The sequence below is a fragment of the Pelodiscus sinensis genome, chromosome 27 (genome assembly GCF_049634645.1).
Source record: "Pelodiscus sinensis isolate JC-2024 chromosome 27, ASM4963464v1, whole genome shotgun sequence".
Classification (NCBI taxonomy): Eukaryota; Metazoa; Chordata; order Testudines; family Trionychidae; genus Pelodiscus; species Pelodiscus sinensis.
In genome coordinates this window covers 961,958-979,213 of record NC_134737.1, presented here as the reverse complement: position 1 = coordinate 979,213, position 17,256 = coordinate 961,958, and the positions used below count along the sequence as shown (strand labels likewise).

At 51.6% G+C, this 17,256-nt stretch overlaps 1 protein-coding gene across 8 annotated transcripts in view; it reads right to left on the bottom strand.

Moving 5' to 3' along the window:
• Positions 1-2,110: 2,110 nt before the first annotated feature.
• The window catches only part of SYT6 (synaptotagmin 6), a 110,963-nt gene continuing 95,817 nt past the window's right edge, over positions 2,111-17,256 (bottom strand). For 4 of the 8 annotated variants that reach the window (XM_075910403.1, XM_075910402.1, XM_075910404.1 and 1 more), the window contains 4 exons: positions 13,784-13,904; positions 10,426-10,597; positions 9,429-9,579; positions 2,115-4,200 (listed from right to left, as the gene is read on the bottom strand). In XM_075910403.1, coding sequence (XP_075766518.1) covers positions 4,129-4,200; positions 9,429-9,579; positions 10,426-10,597; positions 13,784-13,904 — 516 coding nt within the window. In that variant the 3' untranslated portion in view covers positions 2,115-4,128. Of the gene's footprint in view, positions 4,201-9,428; positions 9,580-10,425; positions 10,598-13,783; positions 13,905-17,256 lie in introns of those variants that run through there. The other 4 variants (XM_075910400.1, XM_075910401.1, XM_075910406.1 and 1 more) reach the window with 3 other exon arrangements.

Below are 17,256 nucleotides of genomic sequence, written 5' to 3'. Positions count from 1 at the left end.
CAGGTGCTGATGAGCACACCGTGGGTTGAGTGTCCCCTTGCCAAGAGCCTCGCACAGCCCCCCCCCGTCTAGCGGCGGGTTTCTGGCCCGCCGGGCTGGGGGTGTTACTCAGTTGCGAAGCAGCAGCGTTTCAGCAGCGCCTCTGGCAATCAATCGCGAGAGGAAATTGATTATCTGTGTGAAGCGGGGATTAAAAATAGAAGCCAGCCCCCACGACTGTTTTGACTAAGTCCCAGCTAAGAAGCGATGAGTGAAAGGCCGTGATTTTGCTGCAGCAGCGATTCCGAGCAGGGGGGATTAAGGAAGCCAGGACTGAGTGAGCGGCAGGGAGTGATTAGTACGTTTTTAGATAGCAGCGTCTTATCTTCTATCTGAAACAGGCCATGCAGCTGCCAGGCGTATGTGAGCTCTGCAGCCGTAACCCCCGCTGGGAGCCTGGCTCTGAGCCCCAGGTTAGCCCAGCTGGGGTGTGGGCTGCCCGGCCATGACTCCCCTGGGCCTGCACTACCAGGTGTGTGTTGCTGGGATTGCTGCCAGCACAGGCCAGGTAGCTTTGGGCTACAGTGAGCTGAGCCAGCCTCCAGTTCCTGCCAGGGAGTTGAGGAGGGGCTAGCAGGAAGCACTGGAAGGGGTCTCATCACTCGCTGCAGAGGGAGCCGGTTACCAGCCTTCAGTGTGTGGGTGCCGTGAGTTCACAGGGTCATTCTGCCCCAGTTGGTGGCTCAGGGACAGCCAGAGCGTGGGGTTGTGTCTGTGGCCATTGTGGCAAGTAGCCACTGATGGACCTGTCCTATATTAACTTAGCTAGCTCTTTTATTAACCCAGTGATAGTCTGGCCTTCACAACATCTCCTGGCAATGAGTCACACAGGTTACCTGTGTGTTGTATGACAGGACTTCCTTCCATCGGTTAAAAACCTGCTGGGTCATGTCATCATGTGGCCTCTAGTTTTTGTCTGATGTCGCTTGTAAACAATGCTCCCCTATTCCCTTCCTCCGTCCCATTCATGATTGCATAAGTCTTTGTCAGACCTGCCCCCCACCGTCTTTGATTGCCTGTGTCCTAGACGAAGTGCAAGGTCAGTCTTTGCACCGTCCATAGGCATTCACTTCAAAACCAACAAATAGTCCTGCAGCACCATAGAGACGAACAAACCGTGTCCATGGTCCCAGGAGCTTTCATGGGCACCACCCACTTCTTCCGATGCAAATAGGGATTCGGTTTGGGAATCGGTATTGTGAACTGGTAAAGGTTTTCCTACTAAAAGGCACAGGACGCTCTTGGAAGGGATACACTGCCCAGCAGGTGTTTGTAGGCCACCACGGGGTACTACATGGCTGGTACCAGTCACCACAGTTCATTATGTGCCAGTGCTGCAGTTTTGCTGCGTGTCTTTTACAAACAAATGGGGTCAGTGGACTGACAAGCAATGTGCTGTGCTGGACCGACACCTGGTGAAAGAGAGACGCTTTCAAGCTTACGTGGAGCTCTTCTATCGCCATCAAACAGTGGTCCAATTACAGAGCTGCCCTCCGTTAAAAGTATTTGCGCAAGAGAGCGTCTATACTGGCATGTGCCTTTGCGCAAAAGATTTGCTTTTGCGCAAAAGCATCCGTGCCAGTGTAGACGCTCTCTTGCGCAAGAAAGATCCGATGGCCATTTTAGCCATTGGGCTTTCTTGCGCAATAAATTAACGTGGCTGTCTTAATTGGCCCTCTTGCGCAAGAATACTTGCGCAAGAGGGCTTACCCCTGAGTGGGAGCGTCAGAGTATTTGTGCAAGAACCACTGAGTTTGTACATTACAAAGTCAGTGTTCTTGCACAAATACTCGCGGCCAGTGTAGACAGGCGGCAAGATGTTGCGCAAAAGCGGTCGCTTTTCCGCAAAATCATGCCAGTCTAGATGCAGCCAGGGAGTGCTTTCCCAAGAGAAACAAGCATTTGGGCCCGTAAAACAGGTGTTTTAAATTAAATCTTTTATTGAGTTTCTGCTCCTGTAGCATGTGGGACATGTAGACATTTACCATGCAAGGTCTCGTGAGAAGTTAGGTTTTTGTGCTTGGCCAAACAGTCTCCCTTTCACTCAGCAAAGACAACCAGGTCAGTCTAGAACATTCAGACCAGTCAGCCAGGATGCACAGGAGGGGTTGGTACATGGTGTGACATTTCGGGAAACTGAGGCTGAGCTGGAAATTGTGATTGCTGGGCTCAGGTGCTTCCTACCCTGACTGAACATACATGTACATTGATGATTGGAGAGGAAGGGAATAGTTGCCTAAAACTGTTTAATATCAGTGAACCAAGCAACACTAAAGTATTTGCCAACTTAGAGAACAGAAATCCAAGATGAAGTCTCAGAAGATCCATTTGCTGATAGATACCAGATGACATTGTGGGTTGTGCACTGAGATGTGGCAACTTCATATGCTGGACCTTGCAGCCAGTGGAATTAGCAGCTCTTCACTATTCACAACATAGACTTCCCTGGGTTTGAGATTTTAGACACTTTTCTTATTAAACAGTCACTAACAACTCATGGACAAATTTAAAGTAGGGCTGTCAATCAATCAGTTAACCCAAGAGATTAATGCAAAACAAAGTAACTAAATTAAAATGTTTGTTATTAATTACAGTTTTAATTGCAATGTTAAATTGGCATCTATTGTTTAAATTTATTATAAATATTTTTGACATTTTTCTACATTTTCAAATATATTGGTGTCAATTACAATACAGAATACAAAGTGTACAGTGCTCCTTTTATATTACATTACAAATATTTGCCCTGAAAAAAAAGGAACAAAATAGTATTTCAGTTCACTTCATACAAGTATTGTAGTGTAATCTCTCTATGGTGGAAGTGCAATTTACAAATATAGATTTTTTACATAACTGTACTGAAAAACAAAACAAGGTAAAACTTTAGAGCCTATGAGTCCACACAGTCCTACTTCTTGTTCAGCCAATCACTCCGACAAACAAGTTTGTTTTCACTTATGGGATATAATGCTGCCTGCTTCTTCTTTACAGTTGCACCTGAAAGTGAGAACAGGCACCACGTGGCACTGCTGTAGCCAACGTTGCAAAATATTTATGTGCCAGATAAGTGTGCCCATTTCTGCTTCCACCATCATTCCCGAGAACATGCTTCCAGACTGAATTTCAATTGGCATTCTATTATTGTTTAACAGTGCAATTCACTTGCCATTAAACACAACTTTTTACAAATCTCACAATTAACTGCAATTTTTAAAATTGTTTGACAGCCTTCGATTAAAGCTTTTTTAATATAAAACACTTGTGTTGATATTTTTGTGCTTCCCTCTACTCTCTCTCACGCTGTACTACCATGACCCTTTATGAAGCAGATCTAGTGTTCATGCAGGACTTTCACCTATTCCCATAACCCATTTCCCACCTCACATCAGAACCCTCCTTGTGGGAAAACAGTCCTCTTCACTCCACAACAGTCAAGTGATGTCACAGGGGAATGAGCAGCAGGAGCAGACAGGATCTTAAGTAACTATATTCATGCAAATAGGCCTAGGGAGACTACAAATACAGAAAATGGGCCGTTTTCCCTGAGGAATCAACAAATCTTTAATACATCACAGAAGGAAGTTGGGGTACACACGGCACAGACTTTGAAAGGCTCATGAACATTTCCACACAAAGAAGAAACCTGTAAACATGTGGCTGAATTCAGACTGATCACAACAATAAAGAGAGGGTCACATGAAATTTAATCAGTGCTCCTATTTATACTGTTCCAATCAGAAAATGTAGCCGCATGCTTCTTCCCATGCCTCTTCCCCCGGGCATGTCATCGGTGCTTGTAGCAGCTCTGCTATTGGTCCAACATTTTACAGCCCAAGCTTCCAGCTCACGTTTACGTTTCGTTCCATCTTTCTCCTCTGGCAGCCGATCCATAAAACGCAAGCCACAAACATCGTAACTTTGGGAGACATAACAGACCAAGACAAATTTGACGACAAAGTGTTTCTTCTGCCTCTGCCTCCACTGGAACAGCGGGGCCCGGAGCATCTCGCTGCTGCCAAGATGTTCAGACTGGAGGACAAGTGCAAAAGAACTTTGTTGAGTCCCATTCTAGTTCCCTGCTTTGGTGGTTCAGGGTGTGGGAGGTGGCTTAGGAGAGGGACATGAGCCTTGGCTGTCGAAGCTCGCTGCTCGGCCTTGCCACTGATGGGAGAGAAAAGCAGCACGTTATTCTCAGTAACCGCTCCCCCGTCCCTTGTCACAACCTCTGTCTTACTCCCCGCCGCTCATCTGCTGCACAAGGGGATTTAGTTAACCCCTGATTCCACCACTTGGTCATCAGCACCTCCCCGGTGGCAGCGACACCCGCCCGCCTGGCACCACCTATGGAGGGCTGCCCATGCGTGTTATTGCTTTCACAACCCCCAGGCCCATGCACCTTAGCCTGAGAAAGTTTGCCCTCCATTTGCCCTCCCTTTGTTTCCTGCAACAACTTTTTTTTTAACATTGATCTATTGCAAAGTGAATTAAATCATTGAAGTAACAACAGATAATGTGACTCCAAAGGACCCAGTGCCCTAGTGCCAGAGCCATTTTTCAAACTGAAAATCAGATCAGACCGGGGATGGATGGACGGGTTAGGAAGCAGTAAATGCTTCATTGTCAGGGCTTCAGACCATCAATTATTAGCAATTTGTCTTGGAGCTATTCTTGTTGTTTAAAACCAATATTGCTTGCGGTCTTGCCAGTCTCTCTCTCTCTCTCTCTCTCTCTCGGATTTTCTTGCATGCAAATGACAAACTACATGCATCTCCCAAAGACTGCAGGGAACGCGGTATTTCCCATTGCCCCTTCTATCTCCTGTGGCAGTGCTGGCCACCCCCAAACCAGCGCAGATCTTTGCATGCAAGTATCAGTGCACAGTGTGCATGAAGTTCACATAACAGAGAAAATTCACCAGCTGATTTGCACTGAAGTGAACGAATCCAGCCCATAGTCACATGCTGACTGGCTCTGCCACAGGCTTTGCCTGTTCCAGTCCAAAGTGCAGTAGGAATGGAGACCAATGCTCTCAACCATCACCCATGCACATGAGTCCCTTGCACTTAATACCCCCTTTGCACAGATATAAATGGTGCTGTGCGGTGGTGGAAGGCAGTGGCTTGTCGGGCCTTTCACCAGCAATGAAAGTAACTTAAAATTCCTTACCGGTGCTGTCCTATTGCAACCCAGCGCCAGCCGGCTCTTTGAGCAGCTCCCTGCAGGCTTTTGCCACAGCTGAGCCAGCTCTTGGGCACCCCCGCGTCCCATCACCTTGGCCTTTCCCCCTCACTCGCTACCCTGGAGTCCCTGTCCCGTCCACACGCAGTCCCCTCCTGCACTCGGATGGCAGGTCAGAGCTATGGGCTCTGTGTGGGGCGGCTGGCTTCAGAGATCCCCTTTCCGACACCCTCCGAACACACTTGACGGCCTCCAAACATTCTCCTTCAGTCTTTCCCTGTTTTGCACTTCAGAAATGTGGCTGTGGGGCCCAGCCCCTCAGTCTTGGGGCCTGCTGGTGACCAACCAGAGAGAGATGCTTACAAATCCTGCCTCCATGCAAGTGTCATTAATACTAAACCCAGAGGGCTGCACGCAGGACCCCAGTGCTGCCTAAGCTAGCTCCGTGCATGTGGGAGCATCTCACTCCCCACGGGCTCTGCGGTGGGCACAGTCCAGCTGCCCAAGAGGCTCTGTTCTGCCTGGCCGGACTGAGAGGTCTCCAGCCAATGCTGAGCAGGTCACAGGGGAAGGCAGCTGGCCATTGCCCTTCCTGGCTCGGCTCTGCCGTCACACTCCCACGAATGGAGAGCTGCCGCTACGCTAGCAGCAGACCTGCTTTCATGGCCTAGCTGGACAAATATCCATGCTGGGAAGGCCGGGAGAAAACCGGGGGGTTAAGGGTTATTGTATACTCCTCCTCCAAGAGGGTGGGCACGGTGTGTTTCCAAAGCAACCCACTACACAGCGGAGTGCACAGTGGAAGTACTGCCTGCGCAGAGGACTCAGCCTGGGCTCTCGGCTCTAGGGTACCTTATGGCAAGAAAACCATTCAGCAGCGCTGCTGCCAATTCTGCTTGGCTGCTCGCTGCAACCTAACACTCCAGATGAAAGCTCAGTGGCAGAGCGACCTACAGGAACGAGGGGACAGCAGACATGACTCCGGAAATAGGGTCTCCGTGGAGCTGAGGATGCGCCAGTGAAGCTTGGCTCCTGGTCTTACAATAGTAATGGTATCCGTTCCTCACAGTGCAGGAAGCCCTAGTGAGGCCAGGGTCAAGTGACCTACGAATCCTGAGAACCCTCCAGGTATCTTCCCTCTCCCAGGGCAGAGAAGTGAGCCGTTCCTGTCCGAACAACAGCAAGGGAAGCATCAGTCACTGCAGGGCCAGACAGACTCAAAAGCCTGGAGAAGCCTGGCTTTGCCAATCTTTAAAGATGAGCCGTTATCCTTCATTATGGCCTTAAGCCTGCTTCGGGCCAAGGTCATCACTTTTCTCGGGAGAAATTGTAAACAAATAAACGCCCAAGAGCTGAATGTTGAAACTGCCTGGCCTTGTTCGAAGCACGTTTTATTCTGGGCTGGTGATGTTATTTGGTGCTCCCCGAGAGCCCCATCTCCACTTTCCACTCTTCCCTTTAATGTTCATACAAAGACACTGATTTTCAAAACTGCTTCCTGCAAACAGGGTCTTTCAGTGCCGTGGCTGACTGACACGCTGAAGTATTCTGAGGGCCGGAAAGGAATGGGAATGGCTGATGCTCCTTAGTACTGTGATGAATTCATTGATTTCAAGCGAGGTCCTTCCTAGCAGGGAAAATCTCTTTCCGGTTCTTTAGTTGATGTCTGTGATCTTATTCAAAGAGCAAAGTGTGACAAGAACAGAGATTTCTGCTCCGCTCCCTAGACAAGGGCCGGACGGGTGCGGATTAGAAATGTGCAACAATTAGCAAGAAACTCCACATTGCCCAGGAAAAGGTGACCGCTTCCGTTTACACATGTGCAGTCTAGGTGGGCAGTAAGGGGAGCCCTGTGCGCAGAGGAGGGAGGACAGGCGTAAGAACCAAAGGGGACAAAGCACATCAGGCTCACACCATTTTCTGTTTTGCACTTCAGATCACTTAAAACCCACCAGAATTCAACCGGGTTCCCTGGCTTTTGACTAAGACCCAAGGCCGCCTGAGAGAGGTTGGTCCCCACAGCAATGCACAGTAAACTGCCCACCCCAGGGCAGGGGGGAGCCGCAGCTGCTTATTGTGACAAGTTACCCAGCCCAGGTGCTTTCACCAAAGGCTCTTACGATGCAGGTGAGGCGGCCGAGGACCGTGACAGCTGAGAGAAGAATTCCAAACTGCCACCCGGGCCTGTCTTGAGAAATGGGACCAGAGATCCGAGCCCTCATGGTGAGAACGGAGGCACTCAGCTCCCTTGCTGGAAAGCTCAGCTGCCCACCGGGGATCTGACAAGACTCGCCTGCTGGAAGCCCTGGGAGCAGGGTACCTTGTATTTGTCGCTTCTGTGAGCCGGGGCACTGAGCATGGCAGCGGGTGATGCCCAAGCCCACACAACCGACCTTTAAGGAGCGGGAGGAAGGGGATGCACACGGATGAAACGGCCGCTAGCGGATAACAACTTGCCACCAGAATTCAAGGCATTTTCTAGAGTTTCACACCCTTATCACACTGGGATCGTGTCCTTTTGACCTCCCAAACACCCTCAGTAGGAAAGCGATTGGCGGGCCAGCAGCGGGGGATGCTCTAGAGGGAGATTAAGCAAAGGTGCCTTGACCCTAAACTCTTACAGGATTGCATCTATATTTACTGCAACAGATCAATCCCAGTTCCGCAGTCACTGCTGCTTGAGACTCTGGAAAGCTTTTGGCTGGGTTGTGCTACCTGGGTTTAGATGTTTTGCTCCTCTCCACAAGAGGTGCAGAAAGGCGGGCTGAACAACAGATCCATACATACCGGGGCCATTTGCTTGCTAGCTCTGTGCAGTGGGTTGTGGCAGGAACACAGGACTCGATGCTGGGCTTTTCTAATTGTTCCCCCGGTCTGCTCAGCATAGAGTGGAATGATGCATTTGATTTTTGTGTGGCCCAGCAGTGGGTGGTGATTTTCATTTTGCAGCCCATTCATCTTCAGTGTATTGTGCCTGTTTCCTTGAATTTCCTTGTAAATAGCTGAAGCTTTCCTTGTTTGTTACCAAAAATGTTATAGGAACTGAGCTTAGAAACTGCAACCGGGGTCTTAAGTAGAATGGAATGAAATCCTGGAGACTACCAAGTGGAGAAATGATTCTCTCCTGCATCTGGAGCCACTGATCCTGCAAAGACTAAGATTCCTGATTAATGGATCACTGAATGCTGCGTATTTAGGTTTCAAAGGGGACACTGATTCAGGCCACTGTATCTGGCCTCCAGCGGAGCTCAACCCTGCCCAGGAGCAGCCTGAGGCCGGCTGTGGCAGCTGGTGCCCCAGGCGGGCTGCGCGATCCGCGCCCCCACCTGCACGGCCGTCAATGGCCATGACATCATCGGCGGGCGCCTGGGCCAGCAGTGCTCTAGGCAACTGCCTAGTTCGCCTGGGCTCATGGGCCGCCCCTGACCCTGCCACTTCAGAGAGCAGCACGCTCCTTGTGCTGCACCTCGCCACTAGGCAGCGCTGCCCAGGAGGGGATGCTGTCCTGGCTGTGGCCGTGGCGGGGATGTTATTGTCTTGAGTGTCTTAGCTGGCACAGCTATGAATGGTGCTTTGATTATCGTCACTGACGTGCCATTGATGTGCCTGGTGTTGGGCAGGTCAACATCCACACCTGTGCCCCCAGGGACTTACCAACCAAATTAGACAGCTGGCAAAGGAGAGCAGGCGGCTGCGTGAGAAGGGCAGGAAATGGAGAGTGAGGGAGAGGGAAAGCTTGTGCTTGGCCAGGAAGTTGTCCAGCCTTTGAAGTCCAGTGACCGCTGAGCGGAAGGAAGATGCAGGGAAAGGCTGTTGTGAGCTGTTTGGAGCAGTTACACTTGCTCTGTTTATGCTCAGAAAGGCTTGAGGATGAGTCAACAGAAAACTCGTTTGGGGCACAAATTAAGAACAGAACCATGCGTGAGCCTGGGGCTGTTTACTCTGGCTCACAGCGACGATGTTGCCTTTCCCGACTGTTCTCTCTCCGGATACAGAAAGAGCCCACAAAACCAAACCGCTGTGCGAATGCCGTCCCCTTCCGCTCCTGCTCGCCAGCCCCCGCAAGCGTTTCAAGCCAGAGCAGCGAGGCCCCCTCCCGCCGAGGCTCTGCTCAGCCAGTCGCACACGCCCCAGGTGCGACTAGCAGCTTTTTGCACAAGCTCAGCCGTGCGCGGCACACGCAGGCGAGGGGAGCCAGCCACCTCACGCACCTCCTTGAAGGATTTCTTCACCTCCACCAGCGGGTGCCAGTGTGCGATGGGCTTGCGAGGGTAGGCCAGCATCTCGTTCCAGTGGTCTCGGCCCAGGCCCTCAGCATTGAGCCCCACGCGGCAGACGCCAATGATCTCGTTGTGACCCACTCTGAAAGGCAACGGAAATGGCGTAAGCACTTGGCTGGAAAGGGCACGGGCACGTCGCCTGTACAGGCCCACAGCCCGCGCGGCCTGGGAATCTCCTCTGGGCTGCTCAGACAACGTCTGCCGGTCCCTTGCGACGGGCACGGTGCCCAGCACAGCGGGGCCCCGATCGCAGCTGGGCCTCGGGGAGCTACCAAACCAGAAATGAGCGTCGAGCTGACGGCTTAGCCATGCACGGGTCTCTTGGGATTCTGTCTGCAGGCTGACCCCAGACCAGGGCAACCGGCAGGATCCCATGCAACCACTGAGCACTTGGGAGGCCACCCAGGAGAGTCAGGTGCCACCCAGACGATTAACAGAGCACCCCGAGCCGGAGCAGGCGTTTCTCCTGGTGGTGCTCACCTGCACAGGCCTCAGTGCACACAACAAAATGTATTCTGCACATGGCTGGGAAAACGTAGCGGGACCATTGCACTGGGCGTGTGTTCTCAGAACCGAGGAGGAGAATAAGTGCTAGGGTCGCTAATGAGCGGATCTTCAGATGCCGACTGCTCCACTTTGGGGGAGCGGTTTGCCCGCGAACAGGGACGGTGACTCAGAGGAAATGCAGCTACAGGGTATAATTCTGCTCATTCAAGGAGAAAATGACTTAAAAGCAAAGGGTCAGGGTTACCGTGCTCATGTTTCAAGCAGCATAATTACCCACAGCATTAAATATACAAGCCACTTTGCAATGCATCGCTACAGGGCTCATGCTGACTCAAACCAGGTGTGCAATCCAGGCAGGAATACCAAGTGATTTGGAACTGGATGGGATGTTCATGTCTTTTGCTCTCCAGCGCCCACCTACCTATCATAATCCATGACAGAGATAAGCAGGCTGACTTGATCCATGTTCTCCGGAGGAATGTCAAATATTATCGCCTCATTGTAGGTAGGATTAAGAGTGTTTTTCTTAATGGTGGTTTTCTTCTTTTTCAGCCTCCGCCCATCACAGAGCAGAGACACCTTCACATATGGATCTGAGGAAGAAGGGAAGAGAAAAACTTACTGTTCATGGAGGATCATTTCATCCTAACAGCAGGCAAATACAATGCGTAACACCACCTCTGGGAATGTCTGTAAGAGGCCATTCCCCTCGGCTAGTTAATTAAGAAACTCCATCCACCCTTTTCTTTTGTCTGCAAATATTCCAATCCCTGTCCAACAGCAGCATCTGAAGGCTCAGTAACAGGGGTGAGCAGCAATTGGAGATTAAATAAGAGTATAGGGGGTGTTGGTTGGTTGGTTTTGTTTGTTTGTTTGTTTTTTGCTGCAAAAAGAAAATGCATTGAAACCCATATACCACAGGATGCAGGAATGGCAGAGACAAGAACCCCATTTGAATTTCCCTGCAATAATATCAGACATTTACCTGAGAGAACTCCACCTGCCATGGCCAAGGAGAAGAGGGAAGCCAACTGAACTGTTCTCTTCACCAGCTCACCGCTGGGAAGTGAATGTGCAATAACCCAGCACACATGGGCTGTCTCTAGACTGGCCAGTTTTTCTGGAAAATCAGCCGCTTTCCCGGAAAAACTTGCCAGCTGTCTACACTGGCCGCTTGAATTTCCGCAAAAGCACTGACTTCCTACTGTAAGAAATCAGTGCTTCTTGCGGAAATACTATGCTGCTCCCGTTCGGGCAAAAGTCCCTTTTGCGCAAAGCATTTCCGGAAAATCATGCCAATCTAGACGCAGCCCTGGGGCCCTCAGGGGTTGAAACTGGGGCCTTCAGCACCGAAGCAAAGTTTTCTACCGCTTCAATTAAAGGAGGAACTCCATGAAGCTGGCAGAAGAAGGAGACTGCTAGCCTGTAGTGGCCCAACGAATAGAATGGGACCCAGCACACGTTTTGCCGGTGCGTTGCATATGGTGTGCAACAGGAACGACTCATTTCTCTGGTACAAATAGACAATTCAGCTGCCATCTGTATCACTTCAGCATGACGGTCAGGCTCCTCGGGAGACTTTTTCAGGTAGCAGAATCCTCCCTTGTACGGTTTCCCATTAGGTTTCACCCTGCCCTTGCCTTGATACATCAGACTGTAAGTTACCCCAGGAAGGTGCCATGCGCCCCCCACAGACTCCTCGCTCTATTTCAAAGCAGAGGGAAGGTTCCACCGAACAAGCCAGCCCTGGCCACTTTGCACCTTCGCCCCAAAGCTTTCAATTCCTGTTTAGTTTTTGTCATTTTGTGTTGTCAGTTCTTTGGGGAAGTCACCTGGGTCCTCCTACGAGTTTGCCCAGATGATGGAGCTGAACTGAGTCTGCAAATGCAAATGAATCTGCAAATCTGGCAGCCCCCAAACATTTTCTGAAACTAAACGACAACTTCAGCCCTTGAAGAACAGAGTAAAAGGTTAACAGCCACCTTTACAGAGCTCTCTTGCTGCCATGGCTTTCTCACTCTCAAAGCAGGCACGTAGCATGCAGTCTGATTAGATAAAGCAGCCTTGTATCTTAACCAAAAGAGGCCCTATTTCTAGGAGCATCCTCTGGGAAGGTTTCTGTGTGACAAGTCTGCATGTTGAGGAAATAAACGGTCGGCACATCAGAGGCCTGACAGCAAGAAGTGGAAAAAATAATGGCCACAATGGCATGTTACATGAGCTGCAGTTTTTTCCTGCAAAGAATTCTGAATCCAGAGCATCTCTAAACAGTCTGAGAGCAGAGCAAGGCAATCGCTTCTCTGTCCACTTTGTGGACACACTGGAGAACTGGTCTGAGGTAAACAGGATGAAGTTTACTAAGGACAAATGCAAAGTGCTCCACTTAGGAAGGAACAATCAGTTTCACACACACAGAATGGGAAGCGACCGACTAGGAAGGAGTACGGCAGAAAGGGATCTAGGGGTCAGAGTGGACCTCAAGCTAAATATGAGTCAGCAGTGTGATGCTGTTGCAAAAAAGGCAAACATGATTCTGGGATACATTAACGGGAGTGTTGTGAGCAAGATACGAGAAGTCATTCTTCTGCTCTGCTCTGTGCTGGTTAGGCCTCAGCTGGAGTATTGTGTCTAGTTCTGGGCACCATATTTCAAGAAAGATGTGGAGAAATTGGAGAGGGTCCAGAGAAGAGCAACAAGAATGATGAAAGGTCCAGAGAACATGGCTTATGAAGCAAGGCTGAAAGAATTGGGCTTGTTTAGCTTGGAAAGGAGAAGGCTGAGAGGGGACATGAGAGCAGTTTTCAAGTCTCTGAAAGGGTGTCACAAGGAGGAGGGAGAAAACTTGTTCTCCTTGGCCTCAGAGGATAGGACAAGAAGCAATGGGCTTAAACTGCAGCAAGGGAGGTTTAGGTTGGACATTAGGGAAAACTTCCTGCCAGCCAGGGCGATTAAAAGCCCCTTTTCTGGGTGTGAGAGGGCAGGGGAAAGAAGAGGAGGTCGAGCAGCCGGGGCTGGTTTTGGCAGGGTGCCTCTATCTTATGAGCACAGTTCAGCTGCTGTGGAAATCTCGAGGTGCTAGAAGTTCCAGTAAACAAGCAGCGTCTTATTGCAGAGCTACTAAGCTGCCTTCCCCCAGAAACTGGGATTGTCAGGCATTTCGACCTGGGGTAAGTTCCATCTGAGCACAAGTCCGGCTCAGAGATCTCTTCAGTTAGCATTCCCGTTTATGAAAAGTTCGGCAGCAGAATTCAGGTACTTTCATGTAGACCTTTGGCTAAGAAACTGGCTTTCCCGTTGAATGCGTTTGTGCAGGCGAGTGCCAGCACGGTTCGGGTTTTGGAACCGTGAACGTACTAACCCGTGCTAGGCGATCAAACTCTCTTCCCCCCCGGGTCACACACAGGTGCTCATCATTGGGTCCACCAGCTACATTCGGCCCTTGCTGCCTGCCCCGTCCCCTGTGGCCTGGGAGTGCTGAGAAGCTGGGGGCACGAAGGGAGGTGCCCAAGCTCCAATCCACCAGCCCCCTGCTGTTGTAAGAGGCGCTGCAGGAGGGTGTGTCCAGCTGAGAAGAGGACCCGTGCATGCCTCCCCACACTCCTGGGGGCGTGGAATGTGGCTCTGAGTAGGGTCGAGCTTCCCAGATTAGTTCTATTATAAAGCTTTGTGAGTGCAGCCCCACACCTCTGTGTGCACCCCCCTTGTCAGGACACCTCAGCACCAACACCAACTCGCCCAGCCTCCGGGCACAGGCACACCCGGAGCAAACCCCCACGTACCTGAGTAGCCAGTAATGTCCATCGCTTTAAGATTCCTGCATTTAATGACGGTTAAGGTGAGGCGACCTGCAGTTGGCAAATAGCAAAGGGAAAACATGATCTCCCCCAGGTCCACGCTTTCCTTTAACAAAAGAGGAGACAGAGCGTTAGAGGTGAGTAAGAGCCAGCCAAGGCCCTGCGCTGCCGCTCTTACCCCCTTTTCCTCTGACTGCAGAACTGCTTCACTTCTCGCTCACGCACCCGAAGCGCGCGGGGGATGCAGTCTAAATGCTAGCGCTGCGCATGGCTCCCACCGAAAGGCCCCTGTGCGCCTGGCTTGCGCGCTGGGGGGAGCTGGCATGGCTTCCAAACCCGAATTCCGCACATAGTCCCTGGTCAGTCCAGAGGTCTTGTGAAAACCAGTCAGCTTCCCGCTCAAACACCTGCCCCGCGCCCCGTTTCTCTGCCCCCCGGGGTGATGGACAAGACAGACGCCCTGTGGGTGAACATCAGTGTTTCGACAGACGGGCCTTGTTGGGTAGCGGGCAGAGACTTGGGGCGTTACGCTGAGCCCTGGACAAAGGCTCTTCCTCAGCTCAGCCTGCTTCCCTCCTTTGTTCTGTTTTACTGCTGGCTACAAAAGAGTCCCCTCCGCCCCGCCAACACACACACACGCTGCTCAGACCCTTCCACTGGTTTTTTAGTCTCAACAGTGAGCCCGCTCCTCTTACTGGAGTAAATACCTGCCCAGATGTTGCTTTCCTACAGCCATTTGAACAACTTCCTCTAGGTGGCGACGGAACCTCTCCCTTTTGTCAGACACAGCCTCACATCTGCCCTGCCGCCTCATTAAATCATTAATGGCGTGTAATGAGGCAGGAATCTCTGGACTCCCACAGCTGGGGGGGGGGGGGGGTGCAGAGGTAACACTCTCAGCTCAGCCGTCACTGTTCTCCATGAATCCTTGCAAATTGGATTGTATCTAAGTCAGAGGCTCAGAAATCCCATTTTAAACAGCTGCTGCCACTCTGATCCCAGCACTGAGTGCCCAACAGCCAGGGGCGGCCCTTATATAGCCACTAAAAATCTCAGCCCACGCCAAGCACAGCTTTAGCTGGCTAACACACTGCACCCTAACTGAGCGCAGGTGCTGCCTGTGACCCCAGGCTGCAGCCTCAGACCCTATCAGTACTCACCGTATATGCCTCCAAGATCAGGGCCTCATTGTGCTGCACATGGCCCGTACATCTCGTCAGAGATGGCGCTTTCCCCACAGAGCACAAGACAGACACGGGATGGGAGGGAAAACTGAGGCCAAGGAAGGGGAAGTGATTTGCTCAAGGTCACCTAGCAGCTCAGTAGCAGAGCTGCAAATAGAACTCAGAGCTCCTGATACTTCATCCCATGCCCTGACCACACAGACGGGAGATGCCTGTCTCCATGAGAGTGACCCTTGAGGAGACAGTGTATGCTGGGCCGGTTTTGTCAGTCTCATTAGCTGAGGGGGAGCTGCATTGCAGACAGCCTGGAAAGCACTAATCATCCAAACCACAAGCCACACAATCCCCGCACCTTCTGGATGTGACACAAGGTGATTTTCATTTTCCTGCCCAGCTGGACACACAATTACAGACTTTAAAGTTGCCACTCTCAAGCAAAAATCCCTTCTAAACCACATTGTCTCTGAGCTGGAATTCATATGCAAATTACAGACCGTGGGAATGGGGCTGACTAGGGACTGGGAACGGCTTGCTCATTCCGGTAAGTACTTTTCCAGGTTAGGAGTTCTCCCCCTCTTATCCCCATAGTGATAGAGATACAGCCGTGTTAGTCTGGTGTAGCTGTCTTTTGTTTCTTATCCCCATCCACCCTGATGGAATTCGCTCTGAGGTAACACTCCCCTCTCCCCACCCCATTACCGGTTCCTTTTCCTGTCACTGCATGCACCTGACGAAGTGAGCTGCAGTGCACAGAAGCTTCTGCCCTAATAAAACTGTTCATCTTGACAGTGCCACCGGACTCCTTGCTGTTTTTGCTGAAACAGACTCCCACGGCTCCCTCTCTGAAGCCTTCCTGGTTTGGTTTCACTGGCCGGGGTATCACCCTGCCCTAGTGCTGTATCACTTGGAGAATTTCCTCGGGACCTCATGTGCAAACTTGCTATGAGCTGGGAGACTGTTCCTCCCGGAGCCACTGGAACTGCCCCTGGAGTGGGGGGGTGAGAGTTCCCACGGTGCAACCCCCCTCCGCCGCGCCCAGCACCGCGCCGTCCGCTGCCCAGCGCAGTGCTGCACTTTGCTTGGGCTTGATCTGAATGAGCACACGAGTACAGTCTGCCTCATACACTGGGCTTCTGCAGTGGAGCCCAATTCCCACCAGAATAGTTCACTCTAATCAACTCTTGCCATCGTGCTGCATTATTAATGGCTGGCAGTGGAAAGCCGAGCCCTTCGCAGGCAGTGCTCCTAAGGGGCTGCTGGGAAGGGCTGCCAAGGGGACAATCAGAATTCAATCAGTTTCATTTACCGGACTCTGCTCCTTCCCTCAGTTCAACGCCAGAGGCACCCACATCTTGCTAGCTGGGTGCTCATGAAACTCAGCGTGAACAGATCTGCTGGCTGCTGGTGCTGCCCTCACCTGTGCAGCGCCCAGCGCCCGCTGCTCACCGCAGTGTGGACAAGAGAAATGACGTTTCTCAGGAAATACAAGGAACAGGGGGCAATATAAAGAGGGGGGAAGAGCCTGACAGGCCCTTGTCTCAGAGTCTGTAGCTCTCCTCCACGCTGCCTTTGCCTTCCAACCTCACTGTGTCTGTGGTGCAAATGCCAGGTGGTACATTTGCCAGCCTGCTCCCTGATCCGCCCCCCCGTCAGTGTGCTCGTCTGTGAAAGGGCACAATGCACCTCCGCCTCCCTTGCATCCCAGCTCGAGGCTGCATGTGACCGGAGCGTGACTGGCAACTCCAGAGAGCACGGCTGTTTCTGAAAGAGCTTTGGGGGACATGCCCGTGTGTGGGTAATAAAGAGGAGCACACACTTGATCCACAGCCTCGCGCGCGTGATTCAGTATCTGAGCAGCTGTGTGTCTGCAACTTCCAGCTCGTAACTAGCTTTTCCAAGGCCCTTGCGCCTTTGTGCGGATGACGGGGGGAGCTGGCGCAGGACAGCGGCAGAAGGAAGCTGGCGGTCTTGGCTCCTCTCAGGAGCAGCAATGGCTTGCCGGGAGGGTGGAGAAGAGCTCCGTTGTCTTGGGAGCAGCAGGCTAGTGTTGGCAGAATTGCTTCTGAGGGATGGGCCACTAGCAGGCAGCCACTGACACATGCCAGACTGGCTTAGATTCCAGGAGCTCCACCGAGGTAGCTTAGCAAAGCGGAGGTTGAGGGCTGCCTTGAGTACAGCCTCCACCTATCTACCTGGGAAACAAGTATTTAATGAGGGGCTCTTTAATCCCGCAGACAGCTCCAGGCTGGACACACGGCACATGGCTCTTACATC